We start from the raw sequence: 25,854 nt of genomic DNA on the forward strand, positions 1-25,854 counted from the left end.
ACTGATGACCACAGCTGTTAAGTCCCATAGTGCTCAGAGCCAGCCTCATCTATATTAATGATTTAGGAGATAATCTGAGCAGTCATCTTAGGTTGCTTGCAAATGATGCTGTCATTTATCATCTAGTAGTCATCAGAATGATCAAAACAAATTGCAAAACGATTCAGAAAAGATATCTGTATGGTGTGAAAATTGGCAATTGATCCTAAATAAAGAAAAGTTTGAGGTCATCCACATGTGTTAGCGGAATATGTTAAACTTTGGTTACACAATAAATCAGTCAAATCTAAAGGCTGTAAATTCAACTAAAGACCTAGGAATTACAATTATGAACAACTTAAATTAGAAAGAAAACATAGAAAATGTTGTGTGGAAGTCAAACAAAAGACTGCATTTTATTGGCAGAACAGTTAGAAAATGTAATAGATCTACTACACTACACTTGTCCATCTCGTTTTGGGGTACAGCTGTACAGTCTGGGATCCTTACCAGATAGGATTAATGGAGTACATGGAGGAAGTTCAAATAAGAGCAGCACATTTTGTATTATTGTGAAATAGGGGAGGCAGTGTCACTGGCATGATACAGGATTTGGGGTGGACACCATTAAAACAATGGCATTTTTCGCTGCGGCACAATCTTCTCACAAAATTTCAATCAGCAACTTTCTCCTCCAAATGCACAAATATTTTGTTGATGCAACCTACAAAGGGAGAAATGATCATCATATGAAAATAAGGGAAATCAGAGCTAACACGGAAAGATATAGGTGTTCGTTTTTTCCGTGCGTTGTTTGAGATTGAAATAATAGAGAATTATTGTGAAGGCAGTTCAATAAACCCTCAGCCAGGCTCTTACGTGTGATTTGCAGCGTATCTGTGTAGTTGTAGATGTACTGCAGGTGAATGTTAAATCCTACGTGGCTGCAGCTAGGTTCACATTGGAGAATAGGCCATGTGGTCCAAGAAAACTGCTTTAAACACCTTCAACATCATCAGCATGACAAAAGTGATAAATAAACATCAGGTCAGTATGCTACATCTGTCAAAAGCCATAAACCTCTTTGACAACACCTCAGTTGTCATCCACCCATAATCAGCATTTTGAGCATAATACAGTTAACTGGTAGTGAACGATTTGAGTTTAACCTAGGACATGAGTAATGACATCCAGGGTATGTTTGCTGGTTTGTGTATATTTATTTGTTATGTTTGTTACTAGTAATTAGTGTCCCATGATTGCTCAAAGGCCTGTCCCAACTTTTTCCAGTGCTCTGTGGCCTGTGCTAGTGTTGCCATGAGGAGTTCATCAAATGGTTGGCAGTCATTTCGCGATCTTCTTCCTTGTTTTCCCTTCTGGTTTTTTCTTTTAGGGGCAGTTAGTCTGCCATACGATTACTTCATTTCATTTCCAATAATGACAGGGGAATCCACATAATATGTATTGTCCCACAATTCACGTCCAAGATATCAATCACGTACGACGAAAATCTGCGTAATATTACAAACTCCTTGATGAAATTTATGACTTTTTTGTCAAGAAGGGTTTCTGGAACTCCATTTCACAGCGTCAACATTGCACTGGACCCTATGCAGGCATTTTAGCTTTGTGAATGGAAAAAGAAATAATAGTTTGGCACATATGATGGATGAAATTCGTAGGTGTATGATAGTGGTTTGTGATGCAAGGTTTTGCTTAACTAGACCAGCAACAGGAAGATAAAGCGAATCACAATTTTTACTGTTTTCATTCTCTCTCATGATGTTTGGTTTGTATTTGATGAACAATACTGAACTAAAACCTCATTAATTGCATTTACCTCATTAGTTGAGATGTGAACATCTGAGTTCAAACTCCTCTGTAGAGCTCTGAATTGTGTGCATAATTTAGTTCTAGAAGTCCACAACAAACTTCATATATTACAGTTAATATTTTCTGACAAGTAGGTATCCAGTAATGTTATTTTACTAATTTCCTAAAACTGTCCCTTCATGAGAGCTTGAACAGCTGTTTCTAGGTGGACAAGTACCTGTAACAGCCTTACTCATTTACTGTTGATTGAAATATTCTACCATTCATTTATTGGGAAAATGTAACCACTGTCTCTAAACGCTTAGGGATAGTAACTATTATGTGTATCAGTACAAATTTGTAACATTTCTTACACTGAACTAGTAATGATTTCATTTTAGGACCTATCTTTTGAGAATAGCTCTCCAAAAATTGATTTTGTGGTTGAGTATTTTGTCTGACATAAGACACCATAAATCTCCCAACTGTAGCTGCCTGAAGAAAAATATATGAATTTTAGCGAAGTTGATACACAATATTTCTTTATTCTCACATTTGATTTCATAATTTCGTTAAACTTCGTCTGAAATTCTGCTGTCTTTTTCTTTCTAATGAATAAAAAAGAAATAAAAATAACAGGAACATATATCTCTGAATTTTGCACCTTCAGATTATGATTCCACTCCTCTAACCATTATGCCACAAGAGACCGATGTCAGAAGTTTGCTTGTACACTTGGATCCATATGATCCTTGAAAGTAATTTTGAGGCTTTTACCGTCATTGTAAAAAGTGCAATGTTAGCATTTCATCTTTCAAAAGACAAATATGAGCAATTTTAGAAGAAGAAGAAGAAGAAGAAGAAGAAGAAGAAGAAGAAGACGAAGAAGAATACCTAGTTGGTAAAATTGATCTTTCATTTTTAGTTAACCTTGAATGGAAGATAGTGAGCCATCATAAGCACCTTCTTAAAACTTTTATAGCCTCTGTGCCCCATATTTGTTGCTATCCAGATGCTGTCACTGTGATTCAGTCTGGTCTATAAACAGTGTTGTAAGGTAGGCAATCCTTAGCACACAAGGCAAGGGTAAAGACAAAGTGAGTGTTGGATACGTCACAATTCCTCAATAAATGACCCACTTTCTCTGTCTGATGTCATGTCCTGGCCTGGTTTTAGTGCTGCTGTTGCCAAATGGTCTGATTTTTCTGTCTTTTGTCTACAGCGGCCCAGTTTTTTTGCTGTTGAGTGTACCAGAAAGCAAACCAAAAATTAGTAATGTAACTTTATTTTTTTGATGTAACAATTAAAACATTATGACTACCCCTCGTACATACACCAATGGACACTCAGACCGATACTTGGTAACAAAACTGGATGTAAAAATATAGTACACTGTTGTTTATATCTGGATATTATGGCAGCTTTTACAATGAAATATTACACAAAAAATAATTTTTTCTGGTAGTTTTCCACAATTTTGAGACAACATTTGTCAAGTTTCCAAAGAAAGTGGCAGGACTATATACTGCCCCTGGTACCAAAAACCAGCTGATTTGTAGCATATCAATGAAGCTCATTAACACATAGTTCAACATTTCTTCTTCTGGTAATGAGCAAAGATTTCAATGACCCTCAACTCCATGTCACATCCTCCATCTTTGCCCTATCTTGAAAGTAGGTTCCATTATCTTTCCTATTACACACACACTCTTCTCCTACACTGATTATAAGAACATTAACAGCAAGTCATGGCTCTGACCAAGAAGATATTTTGTGTGTTCAAGTTTAAATAACAATATAAGCCACACTGGACTTGAATGCAGCTGTACCTTGCAGTGTCACAAAGTTTAGTTCCTGCAACTACAATATGGTTAGTTGAGCAATGACGATGGAATTATTATACATGCCAACACTATCACCTTTATCCTAGAGAAAGGTAATAACTACAGTAACTCACCAGCTTCTGTAAATTCTGGGTGGTGTACCAGATAAAAATTTAGCAAATTGAAATTTCACATATTAGTCTAAAAATTTTGGAAAACTTTCCTGAAAGGCCATAGTAAGTTTAATAATTTTATCCGCTTCTGACCAATTACAAAAGTAATAAAGACTTCATTTAATACCACTATTATCTCACTGTCATTATAACTTTTACCTCATAGGCCTCTTCTGATATGTTGGCAACTGCGCAACACAATGTTCTAAGCCCTTCAGTAGCAAATTCTTCCAGGTGTCTGAGAGTTGCCTCACGGAACTGTTGCCCATCTGGAGATAACCTTAAACAAACTCAGACCAGTTAGTTAACAGCCTTATAGAAATATATAGAATGGAAGATGAGATGCTACATTTATAAATATTTACCTTTCATATATCACAGTGTCTGCACCTTTACAATATAACTTTATTTCACCAGCTGAATTCCGTGTAATGACTGACATTCTTTTCCTACTGCTTGTAAATTCCAAGACATTCAGAATTTCATATCGCTCTCTAGTTCCCAAAGCACTTATTTCTACATGATGTGGTGTCCTGGTGTCAAAAACATAGCCAAAAAGGCAGGCACCACGAACAAGAGCCCTCTCATCTGGAAGAAAAAAAGAAGTAACACAAAAAATAAGAGAAATATATGTTACCTGTGGTTCAGAACACTATATGGGAAAGATGTTTTATTCTATGGCTCAGCTGCTAACAGCTTGTTGTGTCTGTCTGTTGCTCCTTATCACCACCTCACACAGACATTTCCATTCCATCTGAGGATTTGCCATCATAGTATTTACTGCATCTTGCCATTTTCAGTGCTCACTTCAGAAATGCTTGGTCTTAATTCTGATCATTTCTTTACCTTTCACCAGTTAAAGATATCAAATATGTGACTGCTCACTGTACTTCCAGAAGTTTTATGACAAATACCTCTGTGGTTAATCTGTGAAGTTTGAGCTGGTCAGAATTTCTGATTAATTAGCGAGTAAGTTTGAATTTTCAAGTAGTGTGCTTCCTCTGGTTATCCCTGATACTACTACAGGAGGTGACAAGCAAGTCTGAGGTTGGCTGGAGCAAACTGAAAGTTCAGTCATTTGAGCAGAACAAAGGTAGCCACTAGGTGCAGAAATACCAACTAAAGTCTGATTTATGAATGATGGCAGCCAGCACAGGTCAAGGCACAGAGAGGACAGCAGTGGTGCCAGTTGCAAGTGACACTTGCAGTATGTACATACAGATCATTTGTGCTTGAAGAATGTGTCAATCCTGCAAAATTAAGTCTTTTGCTTGTTTGTGCAGAATTTGTCATTTACCACCACCATCAGCCATGACAACTTGCAGCAAATGGAACAAAACTTCACTAAATAATTTTCTATGATCATGTTTAATGCTCACACAGGCTATGAAATTCACAGCAGAGTGCTCAGAACACTACTGAATGCTCAATGGTGGTCAGAAAATGGATGACACCTCAGGTGCACAGAATGAGCCTAAACTTGACAGCTATTGTTCATTGCTCCACTGGCTAGGAAAGTGCTACATGCATAGAAATGAGTCATGAGAATCATCAGTGTAGCCTTCCATAGAACCACGTGTAGCAAATTTTTAAGAAACTTATAATTCTCGCATTTACTGCAGAATACAGTAGGGGAGTCAAATGAAAAACTTTAAAAATGTAATTAAAAATTAAAATTTCACGCCATTGGTCCATAAGTTTACAGTACCATTACTAGTGATGTAAGGAATGCCCTAAAGGCACCAGCATACTACAAAAAAAGAAAAAAAATGATGCCACAATACTAGTTCAAAAATGACTACCCTGCTTGTGACACACGCCAAGGAGGAACAGTGTTCTGTTAAGTTTTCTAAGCAATGAAGATATGAAACCTATTTAAATCCATGGGCAAATGAAGGTGTCATATGGTGATGCATGTCCATTTCTGCAGCAAATGTATGAGTGGAGTAGAAAGTTTGGAAATGGCGTGACTTCTGTCACAGACATTTAGCACCAAGTCAGACGTACTACGTTGCGACACCAAACTACTGCAGCAGTTGAAGCCATTGTGATGGAAAATTGCCATGGGACAGCAGATGAAATAGCCACAAATCTGAACACTAGTCAAGGCTCAGCACATTATATCATTCATGGAGTGCTTAAGTTTTGCAAAGTGTCTGCCACGGTTGCTCACTTCAGAACCGAAAATGCGACGCATTGACACCTGCGAAGAAACTGAACCGGAATGTGATGGTTTCTTAATGGGAATCATTACAGGAAATGAAACCTGGGTACACTACCACCACCGAGCAAGGTGGAGCAGTGGTTAGCACACTGGACTTGCATTTGGGAGGATGAAGGTTCAAACCCACATCTGGCCATCCTGGTTTGGTTTTTTCATCATTTCCCTAAATTGCTTCATGCAAATGCTGGAATGGTTCCTTTGAAAGGGCATGGCCAACTTGCCTTCCTAATCTGAAGGGACCGATGACATCACTGTCTGATCCCCTCCCCCTCCCCCTCCCCCAACCAACCAACAGTACCACTAATCCTAAACACAGAGAGCAAGCAAGGAATGGTGCCAGTCCTCATCACCAAAACCCAAGGAGTTCTGGACACAGTCATCTGGAGAGAGGAGTTTGCAGACATTCTTTTCAGATGCACAAAGCATTGTCTTGGAACACTACACAACTAGGGGAAACACCATCACAAAGGTATCATATTTCAATGTGTTAAAAATCTGTAATAAGATCAAAGCAACGTACACTTCTGACTACAGGTGTCACTTTGCAACTTGATATTGCTCAGCCTCATACTACTTGTGCAACACTTGCAACCATTGATGATCTGAACTTTGATACTGTGTCACGGATGCCATACTCACAAGATCTCACACTGAGTGATTTCCATGTTTGGACGTTTCAGAGAGGCAATGTGAGGAAAGAAATTTCATTCCGATGGAGAGGTGCAGCAGACGGTGCATAAATGATTGAGCACACAACCAACATAATTTTTTTTCAGCGGAATCCATGTACTTTGTACACACTGGAGAGCTTGTTTTGAATGACAGGGAGAAAATGTCAAAAAATTATACACTTGTGTTCCAATTTTGTTCCATAAAAAAATTAAAAAATATTTAATATTTTCATTTGACTCCCCTTCATGTATTTTCCATGATGTGTTACATAATGGAGAAAAAGGATCCTTTTTCAGCTGTATAGAGTGTCACAGTCATTACACAAGATGTCCACTGTGAGGGTGCAGCCCTGAGTATTGTACAGAAACGGATTCATTTCAGTGACTGTAACATTTTTAATGCCCTCTCTTCACAAATCAATTGTCTAGAGCAGTGATATTCAACATGGGCAAGCATATCCTCATGGGTACACAAAGGCTTTTTAGGGAATACACAAAATTTGAAATATGGATAGAGTCAGTATACTATGTTTCCTGAATAATCACAAATAACAAAAACTATTTTAGACAGGGAAATTTTAATTGCCCTCTATCCAAGAATCCATTTTGTTTATTCTACTGGTCTATCCAACAATGTTACCTTACAGCTGATCTCAGTAATCATTGTATTGTTTGTTCCAAACACAAACAACAATAACAGTGTCTGCTAACATATGTTACTGACTGATTTATTAACTTTCAGTACTCAGAACAGTTTTGTAACTTATGTGCAGAAAATATAATGAAAAGACATTCCAAGTAGTAAATATTTTATTTTTTATTTGATGACTAGTTTCAGGCCAAGACCCATTTTCAAATCAACATAACAAAGTTGAAATGGCATTTCCGAAGATATCAAAAAATGTATAATGTACATTTACAGTTATCTGTGTGCACTGTAAATGTACATTACTCATTTTTTGAGATATTCCGAAATTCCACTTTCGATTTTGTTATGTTAATTTGAAAATGGGTCTCGACCCGAAACTAGTCATCCAATGAAAAATAAAATATTTGCAACTTGGACTGCTTTTTCATTCTATTAATTAACAGAAGTTGCAGACCCAAGCTACTCCAGCATGCTGGAAGTTCGTGTTACGTACAGGTACACTGTGTGATCAAAGGTATCTAGACACCTTGCTGAAAATGACTTACATGTTCACGGTGCCCTCCATCGGTAATGCTGGAATTCAATATGGTGTTGGCCCACCCTTAGCCTTGATGACAACTTCCACCCTCGCAGGCATACCTTCAATCAGGTGCTGCACTGAGGAGAGGTGTCGATGTCGGTCAGTGAGGCCTGGCATGAAGCCGGCGTTCCAAAACATCCCAAAGGTGTTCTATAGGATTTAGGTCAGGACTCTGTGTAGGCCAGTCTATTACAGGGATGTTATTGTCATGTAACCACTCTGCCACAGGCTGTGCATTATGAACAGGTGCTCGATCATGTTGAAAGGTGCAATCGCCATCCCCGAATTGCTCTTCAACAGTGGGAAGCAAGAAGGTGCTTAAAACATCAATGTAGGCCTGTGCTGTGATAATGCCACGCGAAACAAAAAGGGGTGCAGGCCCCTTCCATGAAAAACATGACCACACCATAACACCACTGCCTCTGAATTTTACTACTAGCACTACACACGCTGGCAGATGACGATCACTGGGTATTTGCCAAACCCAAACCCTGCCATCGGATAGCCACATTGTGTACCGTGATTCGTCACTCCAAACAATGTTTTTCCAATGTTCAGTCATCCAATGTCTATGCTCCTTACACCAAGTGAGGGTTATTTGGCATTTACTGGTGTAACGTGTGGGCTATGAGCAGCTGCTTGAACATGAAATCCATGTTTTCTCACCTCCTGCCTACCTGTCATAGTACTTGCAGTGGATCCTGATGCAGTTTGGAATTCCTGTGTGATGGTCTGGATAAATGTCTGCCTATTACACATTATGACCCTTTTCAACTGTCAGTGGTCTCTGTAAGTCGAGAGACGAGGTCAGCCTGTACGCTTTTGTACTGTACGTGTCCCTTCATATTTCCACTTCACTATGACACCGGAAACAGTGGACCTAGGGATGTAGAAATCTTGCATACAGACGTATGACACAAGTGACACCCAATCACCTGACCACATTCGAAGTTCATGAGTTCCATGGAGTGCCCCATTCTGGTCTCTCACGATGTCTACTGGGTACTGAGGTCGCTGGCAGTACCTGGTACCTGGTAGTAGGTGGCAAAAAAATGCCCCTAACATGAAAAACATAAGTTTTTGGGAGTGTCCGCATACTTTTGATCACATAGTGTATGTTTTCTTTACTCAAAGCCACACATCTCATTCTTTATATGTGTAAACTGATTTTCAGATTAACACTTTTATTATTGTGGTAGTAGACTACATATTTTAATATTTGTTGGCAGATGGATAAATTCTTTGTAAGAGCAAAACATAAAACCAATGAAATAAGTGATAGTAGTAGTAGTATTGAACCACTGCCAGTGAAAAGTGTGATAAGGCATTTTCCAGCAGGGGACATAGGTGAAAATACTGTTGAAGTTGAGCCATCTACAAGTAAGACAAACAACCCAAGAAACATAAAATCTAACATTACAGTGAATCTTACATTAAATATGGATTTGTATCTTATATCTGCGATCCACTTCTTCCCCTCAGAATTATTTTGAACCAAACTCTGTTGAATAATTCTATGAAACCATCCATACTTCACAGACACTTGGTAACTGATCACGGCAATTATAAAGACAAGTCAGTCAAACTTTTCAGATGCAAAGTAGAAAATGTAGATAAAACTGGAAACAAAATACACAATTTTACAAAATCAACAATGGTGGCACTGGAGACATTATATCAGTTAGCGTTGCTATTGCAAAAAGTAAATCACTTTATACGGCATGTGAATGTCTTATCATTCCTGATTCTTTGATGTAGCAGATAAAATGTCACACAAAAATTCTGCTAGAGTTGTTGTTGTTGTTGTTGTCGTGGTCTTCATTTCAGAGACTGGTTTGATGCAGCTCTTCATGCTACTCTATCCTGTGCAAGCTTCTTCATCTCCATGTAACTACTGCAACCTACAACCTTCTGAATCTGCTTAGTGTATTCATCTCCTGGCCTCCCTCTACGATTTTTACTCTCCATGCTGCCCTCCAATACTAAATTGGTGATCCCTTGATGTCTCAGAACATGTCCTACCAACCTATCCCTTCTTCTAGCCAAGTTCTGCCACAAATTCCTCTTCTCCCCAATTCTGTTTAATACCTCTTCATTAGTTACATGATCTACCCATCTAATCTTCAGCATTCTTCAGTAGTACCACATTTTGAAAGCTTCTATTCTCCTCTTGTCTAAACTATTTATCGTCCACGTATCACTTCCATGCAAGGGTACACTCCATACAAATACTTTCAGAAAGGACTTCCTGACACTTAAATTTACACTCGATGTTAACAAATTTCTCTTCTTCAGAAACGCTTTTCTTGCCACTGCAGCCTACATTTTATATCCTCTCTACTTTGGCCATCATCAGTTATTTTGCTCCCCAAATAGCACAACTCATCTACCACTTTAAGTGTCTTATTTCCTAATCTAATTCCCTCAGCATCACCTGGTTTAATTCGAGAACATTCCATTATCCTCGTTTTGCTTTTGTTTGACGTTCATCTTATATCCTCCTTTCAAGACACTGTCCATTCTGGTCAACTGCTCTTCCAGGTCTTCTGCTGTCTCTGACAGAATTACAATGTCATCGGCAAACCTCAACGTTTTTATTTCTTCTCCATGGATTTTAGTTCCTACTCCATATTTTTCTTTTGTTTCCTTTACTGCTTGCTCAGTATACAGATTGAATAACATCAGAGATAGGCTACAACCCTATCTCACTCCCTTCTCAACCCTACTTCCCTTTCATGCTACTTGATTCTTATAACTGCCATCTGGTTTCCATACAAATTGTAAATAGCCTTTCCCTCCCTGTATTTGACCCCTGCCACATTCAGAAAGTATTCCAGTCAACATTGTCAAAAGCTCTCTCTAAGTCTACAAATGCCAGAAACATAGGTTTGCCTTTCCTTAATCTATTTTCTAAGATAAGTCGTAGGGTCAGTATCACCTCATGTGGTCCAACATTTCTACGGAATCCAAACTCATCTTCCCCAAGGTCAGCTTCTACCAGTTTTTCCATTCATCTGTAAAGAATTCTTGTTAGTATTTTGCAGTCGTGACTTATTAAACTGATAGTTCAGTAACTTTCACACCTGTCAACACCTTCTTTCTTTGGGATTGGAATTATTATATTCTTCTTGAAGTCTGACATTATTTTGCCAGTCTCATACATCTTGCTTACCAGATGGTAGATTTGTCAGGGCTGGCTCTCCCAAGGCTACCAGTAGTTCTAATGGGATGTTGTCTACTCCTGGGGTCTTGTTTTGATTTCGGTCTTTCAGTGCTCTGTCAAATTCTTTGCGCAGTATCATATCTCCCATTTCATATTCATCTACATCCTCTTCCATTTCCATAATCATGCCCTCAAGTACATCACCTTTGTACAGACCCTCTGTATACTCCTTCCACCTTTCTGCTTTCCCTTCTTTGCTTAGAACTGGTTTTCCATATGAGATCTTGATATTCATATAGATGGTTCTCCTTTCTCCAAAGGTCTCTCTGATTTTCCTGTAGGCAGTTTATCTCTTACCACTAGTGATACATGCTTCTACACCCTTGCATTTGCCCACTAATCATCCCTGCTAAGACATGTTGCACTTCCTGTCGATCTCATTTTTGAGACATTTGTATTCCTTTTTGCCTGCTTCATTTACTGCATTTTTATATTTTCGCCTTTAATCAATAAATTCAATATCTCTTCTGTTACCTAAGGATTCCTACTAGCCTTCCAGTGTCTCCAGCCGTCTTCCACATGTACAACCTTCTTTCACGATTCTTAAACCAATTGTTAGCTATCATTAAGTTATGCTCTGTGCAAAATTCTACCAGGTGGCTTCCTCTTTCATTCCTTACCGCCATTCCATATTCACCTACTACTTTTCCTTTTCTTCCTTTTCCTACTATTGAATTCCAGTCCCCCATGACTATTAAATTTTCGTCTCCCTTCACTATCTGAATAATGTCTTATATCTCATCATACATTTCTTCAATCTCTTTATCATCTGCAGAGCTAGCTGGCATATAAACTTGTACGACTGTGGTAGGCATGGGCTTCATGTCTATCTTGGCTACAATAATGTGTAACAATGCTGTTCATAGTAACTTACCCATGCTCCTATTTTTTATTCATTATTAAACCTACTCCTGCATTACCTCTATTTGTGTTTGTATTTATAACCCTGCATTGACCTGACCAGAAGTCTTGTTCCTCTTGACACTGAACTTCACTAATTCCCACTATATCTCACTTTAACCTCTCCATTTCCCTTTTTATATTTTCTAACCTGCCTGCTCGATTAAGGTACCTGACATTCCACACTTCGATCTGTGTAATGCCTGTTTTGTTTCTCCTGATAACAATGTCCTCCTGAATAGTCCCCGCCTGAAGATCTGAATGGAGGACTATTTTACCTCCAGAATTTTTTATCCAAGTTGACGCCATCATCATTTAACCATATGGTAAAGCTACATGCCCTCAGAAAAAATTACAGCTGTAGTTTCCCCTTGTTTTCAGCTGCTCCAGTACCAGCACAGCAAGGCCGTTTTGTTTAATGTTACAAGGCCAGATCAGTCAATCATCCAGACTGCTGCCCCTGCAAGTACTGAAAAGGTTGCTAATAGAGTAATCAAAATAATTTCGAATTCTGACAGAAGTGTAGTGCATAGTATTCGTGACATGGTACAAGATACTGTTGGTCAAATAGAAGAAAATATTAAAGTGGACAAAAGAAATGGAGGGGATGTCAGACGATGCTGAGCTACATAGACATAGTGTTTCATAATTCATGTTACACACTTCTAGAGATAGTAGAGGGTACTTAGTAGATCAAGTTTCACATCCGGAAACAGTGTCCAATGACACTACAAAATATCAAAGTTATAGGTGCCGGCGCCTGTAAATGTATGTACACACAGGATGATTCCATGATGATGTTACAAACTTTTATGATGACGGAGATGGACAAATGTAGCAATTTGAGGTACGGGGCCCCGGTTTGGAAATAAACGAGTAAAAAGTTACAAGTGAAATCATTCTGATACCTCTGACAATGGAATACATGTACCGGTACTGTTTTTGCTAAGAATGTAGGGTATGCAACTTTCAGAGGTGGTAGTATGGACCAAGACAATAAAAAATGTCTAGTAAACATCAGCTCTAAAATGCATACCTGAGGAGCTATGAGCAATTGTTCTTATTCACCAGTGTGAAACACATGTCATCTATTGAACAAGAGCTCATAGCTCTTAAGTATGTATTTTGGAGCCCATGTTGCCTACCCTACAATCTTAGCAACATCAGTGCTGGTACGTATGTTCCACTGTCAGAGGTATCAGAACGGTTTTCGCTTATAACTTTTGACTGGTTCATTTCTGGTACAGGGATACTTACCTCAAATTGATACACTTATCCTTCTCCATCATCCATGAAACTCTGTAACATCATCATTGAATCACACATTATATACATACATTCACAGGTGCCGGCACATGTAACTTTGACGCTCAGTAGTGTCATTGGATGATGTTTCCAGACATGGGTTAAACTTGACCTACTAAGTCCACTCTAAAACTTCTAAAAGTGTTGAACACCCTGTATATAGACACTTTTTTACTTTAAAAAGGTGCTATTGCTGATGAAATTCTAGGCTGTAAACAATAACCAGTTACACAATGAGAGAGGATATTTTTAAAATTCTTGATAACTGTACAAGATTTAAATTAAATTTGTCATAGGACTGGTGTGTTACTTTGTCCACAGATGGTGCTGCTTGATTGACAGGTAAAAAGGTGATCTTATTGTTCGTATTCACAAAATTAACCCCAAAGTAATATGGAAATTTTGAATTATATGCAGAAAATTTGGTAGCGGAAAAAAACCCTCCAAAAAAGTAGTCAACCTGATAAATTCATATGTACTGTGCTTCACTTTTTCAAAAAAGTGGGCGAGGAAATGAGAGCTACATGCTCAATTGTTTTTGCATACCGATGAGCACTGGCTATCATAAAGATGTGGACTGACTCATCTTTTTACTAAAAAATGAGGTAAAATTGTTTCCTTACATAATTGGAATCTGATTTGGAGAAGCATTTCAAGGATGAAGAGTGGATTTGCCAATTAGCTTATTTGACAGATACATTCAACAAATATAACAAGCTCAATCTTGAGCTCCAAGGTTTTGACACAAATATTTTTAAAACACATGAGAAAGTACACTGGTTTTATAAGAAAGTTTTATTTTGAACTGAAAAAAGGGAATACTTTGTCCAAACATGGTGAACTAAATGAAATTAGTATTGCTGATGGACTTTCGGAAATAATCTAATTCCACCCACAAAAACTCAGTAACAGTCTTTAAATACTTTTCAGAAATTAAGATAGATCTAAATACATAAGAATGGATTACAAATTCGTTTTGTACTGCCACCATCAATTTCTCTGATGTTCCTGTAAAACTGAAGGAAAGACTTTTGGAAATGTCCATTGACAGTTCACTGAAAATAAAAATTGTAAACATGTCAATTTGTGGTTTCTGGTGCATGCAAAGAGTACATTGACCTAAATGACCCTACCATTACACACTTTCTTCCATTACCTTCTACTTATTTGAGTGGGCAGGATTTCTCTGCATTGACAGCAATCAAAACCAAACAAAGTAATTGCTGGAATCCAGAATCACCATTGATAAGCTAAAAAAGATTCAGTCATGAATAGATGAGCTGTGTCCAGAAAACAAGCTCAGGCATCTCATTAACATGGAAGAAACATATCAAAGTCACATAACATTTTTGTGTGTGTATGTGCCACTTGTAATGTAGTTCCTGTATTTATTTTATACGTTTATAGCAAAAATGGCTAGAGGACAAATCTGAGGATGTAGAGGCTTATCTCACTAGGGGTAAGATAGATACTTCCTACAGGAAAATTAAAGAGACCTTTGGAGAAAAGAGAACCACTTGCATGAATATCAAGAGCTTTGATGGAAACCCAGTTCTAAGCAAAGAAGGGAAAGCAGAAAGGTGGAAGGAGTATATAGAGGGTCTATACGTGGGTGATGTACTTGAGGACAATATTATGGAAATGGAAGAGGATGTAGATGAAGATGAAATGGGAGATATGATACTGCGTGAAGAGTTTGACAGAGCACTGAAAGATCTGAGTTGAAACAAGGCCTCCGGAGTAGACAACATTCCATTAGAACTACTGACAGCCTTGAGAGAGCCAGCCCTGACAAAACTCTACCATCTGGTGAGCAAGATGTATGAGACAGGCGAAATACCCTCAGACTTCAAGAAGAATATAATAATTCCAATCCCAAAGAAAGAAGGTGTTGACAGGTGTGAAAGTTACTGAACTATCAGTTTAATAAGTCACGACTGCAAAATACTAACAAGAATTCTTTACAGATGAATGGAAAAACTGGTAGAAGCTGACCTTGGGGAAGATGAGTTTGGATTCCGTAGAAATGTTGGACCACATGAGGTGATACTGACCCTACGACTTATCTTAGAAAATAGATTAAGGAAAGGCAAACCTATGTTTCTGGCATTTGTAGACTTAGAGAGAGCTTTTGACAATGTTGACTGGAATACTTTCTGAATGTGGCAGGGGTCAAATACAGGGAGGGAAAGGCTATTTACAATTTGTACAGAAAGCAGATGGCAGTCATAAGAGTCGAGTGGTATGAAAGGGAAGCAGTGGTTGGGAAGGGAGTGAGACAGGGTTATAGCCTATCCCCGATGTTATTCAATCTGTATATTGAGCAAGCAATAAAGGAAACAAAAGAAAAGTTTGGAGTTGGTATTAAAATCCATGGAGAAGAAATAAAAACTTTGAGGTTCGCCGATGACATTGTAATTCTGTCAGAGACAGCAAAGGACTTGGAAGAGCAGCTGAATGGAATGGACAGTGTCTTGAAAGGAGGGTATAAGATGAACATCAACAAAAGCAAAAGGAGGATAATGGAATGTAGTCAAATTAAGTCAGGTGATGCTGAGGGAATTAGATTAGGAAATGAGACACTTGAAGTAGTAAAGGAGTTTTGCTATTTGGGGAGCAAAATAACTGATGATGGTCGAGGTAGAGAGGATATAAAATGTAGAATGGCAATGGCAAGGAAAGCGTTTCTGAAGAAGAGAAATTTGTTAACATCAAGTATAGATTTAAGTGTCAGGAAGCCGTTCCTGAAAGTATTTGTATGGAGTGTAGCCATGTACGGAAGCGAAACGTGGACGATAAATAGTTTAGACAAGAAGAGAAATAGAAGCTTTCGAAATGTGGTGCTACAGAAGAATGCTGAAGATTAGATGGGTAGATCACATAACTAATGAGGGGGTATTGAACAGAATTGGGAGTAGAGGAGCTTGTGGCACAACTTGACTAGAAGAAGGGATCAGTTGGTAGGACATGTTCTGAGACATCAAGGGATCACCAATTTAGTATTGGAGGGAAGCGTGGAGGGTAAAAATCGTAGAGGGAGACCAAGAGATGAATACACTAAGCAGATTCAGAAGAATGTAGGCTGCAGTAGGTACTGGGAGATGATTAAGCTTGCACAGGATAGAGTGTTTACTGTATTTGAATCTTTAAATGCACTCTTCATCCACCTCTTGTGCTTTCCGCCGTTGTACATACTCTCGGCAAATAGTCACTAATGCGAGAGTTCACACTCCACTCCACTGATAGCATTCGATTTCTCAGCAGTGCCACAGCACAGCCAAAAAGAAGAATATATGTCGGATTTACCCAAATTTCTGTGCCAAGTCAGTGAATAATGGGAGAGCATAACATAGGAATCAACAGACTCTCATTAATGAAGACAAGGGCTATCAATTCAGTGCAGAATCCCACATTAACAAATAACTGCCAAGGGAGTACCCAAGAATAGACATGACAAGATGTGGATAAAGAGTGCCCACAAAGAGATTTGAGTATGACACTCGTCAACATTTTGGGATATTTCAGCACTGGTGATCAGCTGGAAACCAATTAGCTTTACATCGTCAGAATATGCAGGAAAAATTTACATTCGGACAAACTGCATAATGTTAGTGAATTTCCATCACAGCAGCAGCAAATTGCAAGTAACAATGCAGTAACTCAACAGAAATCTATTGAAGAAATCAGAATTAGTTATCTGATTGCAAAGACGTTTATTGAAAAATGTATACAAGCATGAATGAGAGACACTGAAGCTTCTGTGATAAGCTAGCCCGATGCTTCCTGGACTTGGGAAGAGAAATTGATTTGAGAACTGTAGGGGCCCCCTAAATGGCTCAGATCCTGATGGCTTGCTGTGTGTAGAGTGCAAACATTTTCTAGATTAGGCAACTCTCCATTGAATCCTGATAATGATAACTACAGAAAATCCAAAGAAATGACTCCTAAGGATTAAAATCTGAGTGACCAATTGATGAAGCATTTACAACAAAGTCCCAGAGGTTGAAGCAGCCCTAAAAAGCAGCAAAACTCATATAATAATAGGTAGAGAAAACTTCACGATGGCAGTCCCAAGCACAGAGCCTCACATAACTAGAAACAGGAAAGAGGAGGAAGAGGAATAAACGACCTTGTAAAAAAACCTGGGTCCATCTGGCTCCAAATGGCAACATCCTGTAAGGGCCCATACCAAGTGTTACTAGATGAAACTCGCTCAGTGGTTTTGACGATGGATGAGGAATTTAAACTCCCAGTATACCGTTAGTAAATTTCCATCACAACAGCAGCAAATTTAAAGTAACAATGCAGTAACTCAACAGAAATCTGTTGAAGACATCACAGTGTGGACTAAAGCACAAAAGAAGAAGAAGAAGAAGAAGAAGAAGAAGATGAAGAAGAAGAAGAAGAAGAAGAAATACAATCCAATATTATCTTGGAATTTCACTTCATATCTTGTGCAATATACTATTTCACTGAAAGAAAGTACTCGCCCAAGTGGTAGCTCATTAGAGAAATGCACTATTGGTTCACACAAAGCATTGGGTCCAATGGTTCCGAGGAGTCCCAAGTTCTGCAATATGGATCAATTGAAGTATCCTTGAAATCCTTCTAGACTTATGTTTAAGATGAGATTCTTTGCAGGCACTCTTAGAGGAAATTTCTTGCTAAAAACCAGCAAACAAAAATATATGAAAATGTTCTTAGATAAGTATGAAATATAGGATTTTGGCCATTAAAAAGACACTATTTCTGGATAAAAATTTGTCAGAATTAGAAACAAAAAATATAGAAGCTTTGAAGCTAAACCAATAATCAAAATTATGAAATGACTGCTACTTCTGAGTACATAGTTCGTCATAAAACAACAGTTGATAATCTTATTGAATTCTAATCCAGTTCAGAAAAAACTCACTCTTCTTGCAATGAAATATAAGAACAAAAAGTATAATTTGTTAACTGTCATGAACCAATAGATGAAGATAACAGGAACAATCCAAGTAAAACCAAGAATTCTGGAGTCTACTGGACAACAAAATATTCAAAATCCAACTTTATTGTCCAAGATATCTTTCATGCACAAATAGGAAAAAAAAGAATAAAAATGGCAACACAGTAAGAGTATTCCTGGCACAAAAAAAGAGGCTCATAATTTAATCTCTGCACATCTTTCCATCTGAAGTTACGTCAACTTTGTTAAAGAAAGTTAATGCATGAGTTCCCTCCAAATCCAATGTTAGGTGAATTCCAACTGGACCATGCAGTTACTTCTCAACTAAGTATGAAGAAAATTACGAATGTTAAAGTAACAAGAAGTGGGGAGCTAGATTATGATTGTTATCTTTCTAAAATTAAGCTAAAGCTTCTACATCACAAAACTCTTAGAAGGCCGAGAAAATTAATTATGTGCCACAAAGCCAGGCTCTACATTACACAAGAAATTATAGAAAACATGCAGGAAGAAATTAAAATTATTGAAAATGGCAAGAATTGCCCAAACAGATCAACAGTGCAGAAAAGAAAATATTTGAATCAGTTAAAAGAAATTTTGGTGGAAAAAAGAATCTCTGGGAAAAATGACCACTATGAGCTATTTAAGAAACAAAGAAAAGAAACAACAAGAATAATGAGTGTCAAAAGAGTTTTTGAAATTTCACAGCTAGTGGAAAGAATAATTTCATAAAAAATAACTTCAGCCATTTTTATCAGATCTTCAATAATACCCTAAAGAGCTAACAATTCCCGAGTGTTTGCTTCAAAAATGCAAATGGTAAAATTCGCCTTATCAAAAGCAAAAACTGTGATAGGCTGGAAATGCATTTAAAATACAATTTGAGCTGCACAGAGTCAAACCATAAATTAGAATTTCCCGAAATTCATGAAAGCCTAGAAGCTGATTCACTACCTAGACTTGAAGAAAGTAAGGAAGTACTAAAAACTTTAAAAAATATCAAAAATAATGGAGAAGACTGATCTTTTAAAATGGTCTGTACTTAAAATTACAGATGATCTACAATTAATCTCAGAAGAAGTGTGGAAAATAGAGAAGATTCCAGAGCAATAGAAAGTGGCTCTGAAACACTCATTGCACAATTAAAGCAACAAGTATGATATTGAACAATGGAAACTTCAGGTAGGAGTATCAACAAAGTATACAAAGAAAGTTTGCTACTTACTGTAATGATACAAGCTAAGTTGCCGACAGGTACAATTAAAAGGCACTTACACATAAGCTTTCGGCCACAGCCTTCGTCTAAAAAAGAAAAACACACGTCATTCATTCACACAAGCAAGCACACCTAATGCACACTTGACCGCCAACTCTATCAGGTAAGGAAAGAATGCATTCTGGCCTGAGCTGCTGGAGTTGGCAGTCATTTGTACGTGAGGTGTGCTTGCTAGTGTGAATGAATGATGTGTGTTTCTCTTATTCAGACAAAGACTGTGGCCAAAATCTTATGTGTAAGTGTCTTTTAATTGTGTCTGTCTGCAACTTAGCATGTTATCTTTACAGTAAGCAGCACTCTATCTTTTCCTAGATAGTTAAGTATGATGTTGACAATTTCAGATGTATATTCTGTACCGCTATCACTAATTTTAGGTGTTTCTGGGTGAGAATCAGCTCCATTACAATCATATGTGAGGCAGCAGGCAGGTAGAGAGCCCCTGATGTGTAATTACACAAGTGGCCTGTTTGTATACCACAAGGTAACTGGGCTTGAGCCGCACAATTGTGGTGACACTGCAGAAAGGCCAAGCAAACTACAAACTGGCCTATAGAGTATTTCCACACCACTGATAAAGGAAGGCTTTGATCTGTACATGCCTGAAAGCAATGTATTGGCGCAACAAGTGTGCTATTAACCACTATAACCTCTGATTCTAGAACAGTTGTGTGCAGGCTGGCAGCACCTTCTGCAATACTGAATCCATGTAAGTCTCCATCACATTACTGACACTGGTTTCGGCAGCCATCTCCACTAGGCCAGTTCACACTTCTAAGTGTGCACTTGTGGACTTAGAATGACACAACAGATGAGCTGTCCCCAGGCTCCATGGAACCAACAGAACTCCTGGCTTGGAGGGCAGAGGTCTGCAGCCAGGGCAGTACCATCACCACCCATCTGCACCATGACGAGCTTTTAACCCGATAGAGATGGACATCTACAAGAATATAGTGGACATTTGCATCACTGGCATTGCTCACTCAAGGCCACATAGTGCTAACTCAGGCACACACTGCCAAGAGAGGTAAACCAGCAAAGCAAGACACAGACGTCAAATGGCTGTCCCACTGATATGAGTTTCCTATGTCAACAGCACCACTGGTAGACCACTTGGCATACGTGAGAGCATCGCAGTACTTCTACAGTGTACCTCAGTACTAAATAAAAGTTGTCGTATCTCGCAGATTAGTTTTCCTATCCACCACTAGCCAGCTCCACTGCCTCATGAACTGCCACTGCACTATCTCTACAATATAGCGGCCTCTTTCCCTCAGAAAGGGATTATCCAGTTCAGAACAGATTTTCAACCCAAAATCCATAATACATCACAGATTAATAAACTCCAAATACAGAGCTGAAACATTTATTGAATTTACTCCATTGATGGGGATACCCTAGATAAAATAATTCATGAATGTAGAGTTAAAACTAAGATGGCAAACCTAATCTGAGAAACTCTGACAGATGCAATCTCAAATGTAAAATTTATGGGTGAGATATCTACATATTTCAAAATAATTGCACGTGTCAGGCAAGGCAATGATTTATCCCCACTTCTATTCAACTATGTCATGGAGAAAATTGTAAGGACATGGAAGGAAAAAATGAAAGAATCCAAAATATCACCAATTTTGCTAAAGAGAAGGAACAAAGCCATTACCATAAACTGCCTAGCATTCGTGGATGATTTTGCAATACTTTCTGAAAGTGTGGAAGAAGCAGCAGTGCAAGTCAGTCTTTTGGAAGATACAGTCAACATGACAGCCTTAAGAATCTCTACAGAGTAAATGAAATTTTTGACAAAAAATGCTCGAAACTATTGACGACAGATACTGGGCAATTGTTGTTGTTGTGGTCTTCAGTCCTGAGACTGGTTTGATGCAGCTCTCCATGCTACTCTATCCTGTGCAAGCTTCTTCATCTCCCAGTACCTACTGCAGCCTACATCCAATACTGGGCAAACAGAAACATAAAAAAAATCCAAACATTAGGAGAAATTGTTCAAGAAAATGGTTTAGAAAAATTTGCATAAAAGGAAAGGATACACAAGACAGTAGATGAAGATGAGATGAGGAATATGATACTGCAGGAAGAATTTGTCAGAGCACTGAAGACAAGTTGAAACAAGGCCTCTGGGATAGTGGTATTCTATAAGAATTATTATTATTATTATTTTTTTTTTTTTTAGAGGAAAAGAATGGCAACTACAAAGAAACTTGGAAATGGACTATGTGAGTGAGAAAACTAACAAAGCTCTTCCAGTGAGTAAACAGGACAGTAGTTGCAACTGTGTGCTTAAGGCTATGAAAGCTAACCTCACTTGATGCAAATACCACACACTTAAGATGAAGGACAATATCTTTACTGAGCTTTATAAACAAGAAAACTATAATTTAAAAAAAAAATTTTGTGGTCTTGTGTACGGCAAAACATGCAACAAAGTTTATAGAAACTGTGCAGGTTTTGACAGTGAAAATAAAAAAAAGTAATCATATACATATTGCATAAAGGATGTGAATGGTGTTCCAGTAAAGGTTTGTACTAAAGCATTTTGTGATGTATTTGCAATGTAAAGGAAATGTTTACCTGCTGCCATAGGAGACCCAATTACACAAACATTTGACATTCATCATGACACATCTGATGATGTTCATTATTATAGTGACAAATCTCACGAAACAGAAATGTTAGAAAATGAAGCCTGTAAATCTTCTCCATGTATTAACCAAAGACAAAAACATGGCACAGGAAAGACAAAGTTTATTGGTTAATACTATGATAATACAAAGTGATTTCATCTGTACAACATTCATTGCCACGGGAAGAGACTGACAAGGAAATCTGAAATCTATAGCAAAATTCACCAACTTTACAAAAATGAAAATGAAAGGAATGATTTGCAGAGTTGTAGAGATAATACAAATAGAAGTATATATGCAAGAAAATTTAATGTCTATTTCAAAATGCCTCATATTGAGACTTGTAATATGTGATGTATGGATATCCAAACAACATGATATAATGCCTCTGTGTGTTCGCTTACATCGAACTCGAGTCTCAGCTGCTCAAAGACGAATAAGACTTTTGTTTAACAATTAATGATTTGTAGAATGCTCTTCCAACACCAAAGATCTACTAAAGTTGTGTTCTATTTGTAGCAAGTTTGGGTGTTCAACTTCAGTATCCATATATGTAACAATGATAGTGGTGTTAGGTGTATGACACCTGTACATGAGTTCACAAAGTGTTTCAGGAATCATGTCTTGTTTGTTAGACTTCTAAGCGTTCCAGAAAACACCTTAAAAAGGAAAAGAGACAGAGCACAAGCTCGGCTGAGGGAAGGATAAGGAAGGAAATCAGCTGTAACCTTTCACAGAACAATCCTGGCATTTGCCTGAGCTGGTTTAGGGACTTTGTGCAAAACCTATGGTCAGCCGAGAGTCTGAACTGCCAGCCTGTCGAATGCAAGTGCAGTGTGCTAACCACTGTGAAACCTCACTCAATAAGATCACATATAATTCCACAGTGAAGAAAGTAAAGTCCTGAGGCAGTCAGATCCGATGACACAATCAAGAAAAACAAGAGAGCAAGCAACGGAGTACCCCTGTTTTGACTCATCCATAAAGACAACTGTAGAGCTGTGGTGCTCAGTTAAAATGTTCTTGAATAATGTATGAAAAACATATGGAGGAATGCAACCTCTTCTGTACTGCACTAAATCTAAAATTACCCTGGGCCTTGCAGTAACCATGGTGGTACATGGTTCAAAACTTGGATTTGAGATTGTACTTGCTCCACACTGCCTGACTCTACCACATGCTGCACGCAGATCCCAAATGGCCTTGTTGCTCATGAATGACTGGAGAAAAGGCATTTCAGAGGTGGACAAGCAACATTATTGTATACCAGCGAATTCGAAGCTGCAAGGAACCTACATGCCTGACACACCATGAGAAGAGAAGTTGCCATCAGACTGTAAGTGGCAATTCACCAGCCTCAGCACAGAGACTGGATAGGGGGGGTGGTTCTATAACCACCCGTGACCAGCCTAATCCCTTCATGGTAGACAGTTAAATGATCTTCAGATAAGAAGGCCTCATTGATCCACATACTATGCATCCATAGTACAGTCGCGAACACATGAAATTCCTCCACAACTAGATCAGATGCACCCTGCCCACTCCCCAAGCCCATGGCTAAAGCACTTTATGGTATTCAGTGACTTTAAGAACCTGGCTTTCAGATCTCTCAGGCATGCCAACCATGTCAATTTGGAGTAAAGAATGAGGCCCAGAAACCTCACTGAGTCTTTAAAACTTAGAAGGGTGTCCCTCATATGCAAGTGAAATAAATTAAACATATGACAAGGACACATTTATCCACAGATAAATGAAAACCTGTCTTTACAGTCCATTCCTCTAATCTCTGCACCGTATGTTGCAACTGGCAAGTCACTGTGGCAACACTGGAGGAGGAACAAAAATTGTCCACAAATTGTTCAAAATTGTCCACAAATAAGGAGCACTGTACAGAACTCCTCAATGAAGACACGATATTGTCTATGGCTGTAGCAAAGAGACTAACACTTAAAACATTGCCCGGACGACTGCCATTCTCCTGCTCAAAATGATCCTACAGCATGTCACCAACACAGGGCCTAAGAAATTGCTTAGACAGAAAGGACCATATGAAGATTGGGAGGTGGCACTGAAAGCCCCACTGATGAAGTTGCTCTAGTAGTGTCTATGCATTACCTCATAGAAGATACTGAGACAGTGACATTTATGTAGGAAAGGCTTCTGAATACCCATCTCTAGCAGGATCAGCTCATTGACAGTGGACAGATGTCTCTGGAATTCACACTGAGAGCAGCTAAGAAATTGCCTGGTCTCTAACAACCAGACTAGATGGCAACTAAACATTCACTTTAGGGTCTTTCTGACACAGTTCATTAAGGCAATACTCTGGTACCTACTGGGACCCCTGCAGTCCTTTCCTGATTTGGGGAAAGGGATCAAAATTTCCTCTTCCTTTCTGCCATAACAAATTAAACATTTGAGGACTTCCTTTGATGCTTTAGGCAAACGTCGAAGAATGCAGTACCAGATTGGCTCATGATCAGGTTCAGTACTCCAAGTCTCAGACAGTGTCAATTCCAGCTCCCACATGAAGGAAGGGTAATTTTAGAACTCAGAACTGCTGGATCTGAAGTTCAACTTGCTCCTCTCTACAGTCGCACAGTACTAGTGAAATGCTGGATCCTGGCCGGTACTCGCTGCAGTCTTTGGAAAATGCTCTGCCTTCATCTGAGTGATGTCTCCAGGTGTTTCCTGTTTCATCACTACTACTATTGGTAAACAACTGAGTTTTATGGAAATCCTCCTGACAGCTTCACATACTTTTGTGGAACAAGTGGAATGGTAATGGAGTCCAGAAACACTTGCCATGGCCTTTTCTTGCTGTCTTTAATTACGTGTCGAGCCATGGCTCTTGCAGCCCGAAATGCTGTGAGCTTGTTTGCTGTTGGCTGGTACTTAAACTGCCAGAGAGACACACACCTGTCCAGATTGCTGAGCAGCATTCCTATGTGTCATTTGCACTGCATCCACTATCTCCTCTGATGCCCATTCTTGTTTCAGCTCAGCTACATCTGTGTCCACGATATCGCAGCACATGAGAACACCCGTGCTTGAGTTAAGGTAAGTGTACACTAGAGCCTTGCATCGCACCCCATTTGCCTGCCTGAACTCACCTGTGGCCGACCGTTCCGTTCTGTTGCCCGCACTGAGGGTAGTCAAGCTCAACTGTCATGAGAACTGTGTGCATGAGTTGTGATGTGCTGTTGAGGCCCATGGCTCATTCGGGTAACTGGCCTAGCCCAGGCGTTAACAGTGCTCGGTGCAACAGGGAAACAGACAGTGCTGGGAAGGGAGGAATAAATGGCTGCACACAAGCAGATTTGAATTCTGAATCATCTGCACACCTTTGAGAATTGTGAAGGTTTGATGCACTGGGAACAGGGCATTCTTGATCCTTTGTAAAGAAAAATAACTCGTAATCCAAAATAATGCATAATACTATCATGAATGTGGTACAAACAAGAGAAGAAGAAGAAGATTGCAAGGGTCCTATCTCAATCCCATGAGTAGGGTCCACTCAGACAGAGCCCCATGTGCCTGAGTATGCCCTATAGAATGGAGGTGTGACAGGTACCCCAGAGGTTGCCCACTAACAACTGTTCCACCTTAACAGCCACGAATCTCTTCAGTGAACAGCACACTTTGAGACCGA

At 38.8% G+C, this 25,854-nt stretch overlaps 1 protein-coding gene across 7 annotated transcripts in view; it reads right to left on the reverse strand.

The window, feature by feature from the left end:
* Positions 1-25,854, reverse strand: part of LOC124606775 (probable phospholipid-transporting ATPase IA) — a 642,579-nt gene that overhangs the window by 123,749 nt on the left and 492,976 nt on the right. For all 7 annotated transcript variants that reach the window (XR_006978725.1, XR_006978722.1, XR_006978723.1 and 4 more), the window contains exons 11-12: positions 4,153-4,375; positions 3,947-4,067 (exon numbers count right to left, since the gene is read on the reverse strand). Coding sequence is in view for 3 of the 7 variants with exons in the window: in XM_047138832.1 (XP_046994788.1) it covers positions 3,947-4,067; positions 4,153-4,375 (344 nt within the window). In the remaining 4 variants the exon portion in view is untranslated. The remainder of the gene's footprint in view (positions 1-3,946; positions 4,068-4,152; positions 4,376-25,854) is intronic.

This window comes from Schistocerca americana, chromosome 3 (assembly GCF_021461395.2).
Source record: "Schistocerca americana isolate TAMUIC-IGC-003095 chromosome 3, iqSchAmer2.1, whole genome shotgun sequence".
Classification (NCBI taxonomy): domain Eukaryota; kingdom Metazoa; phylum Arthropoda; class Insecta; order Orthoptera; family Acrididae; genus Schistocerca; species Schistocerca americana.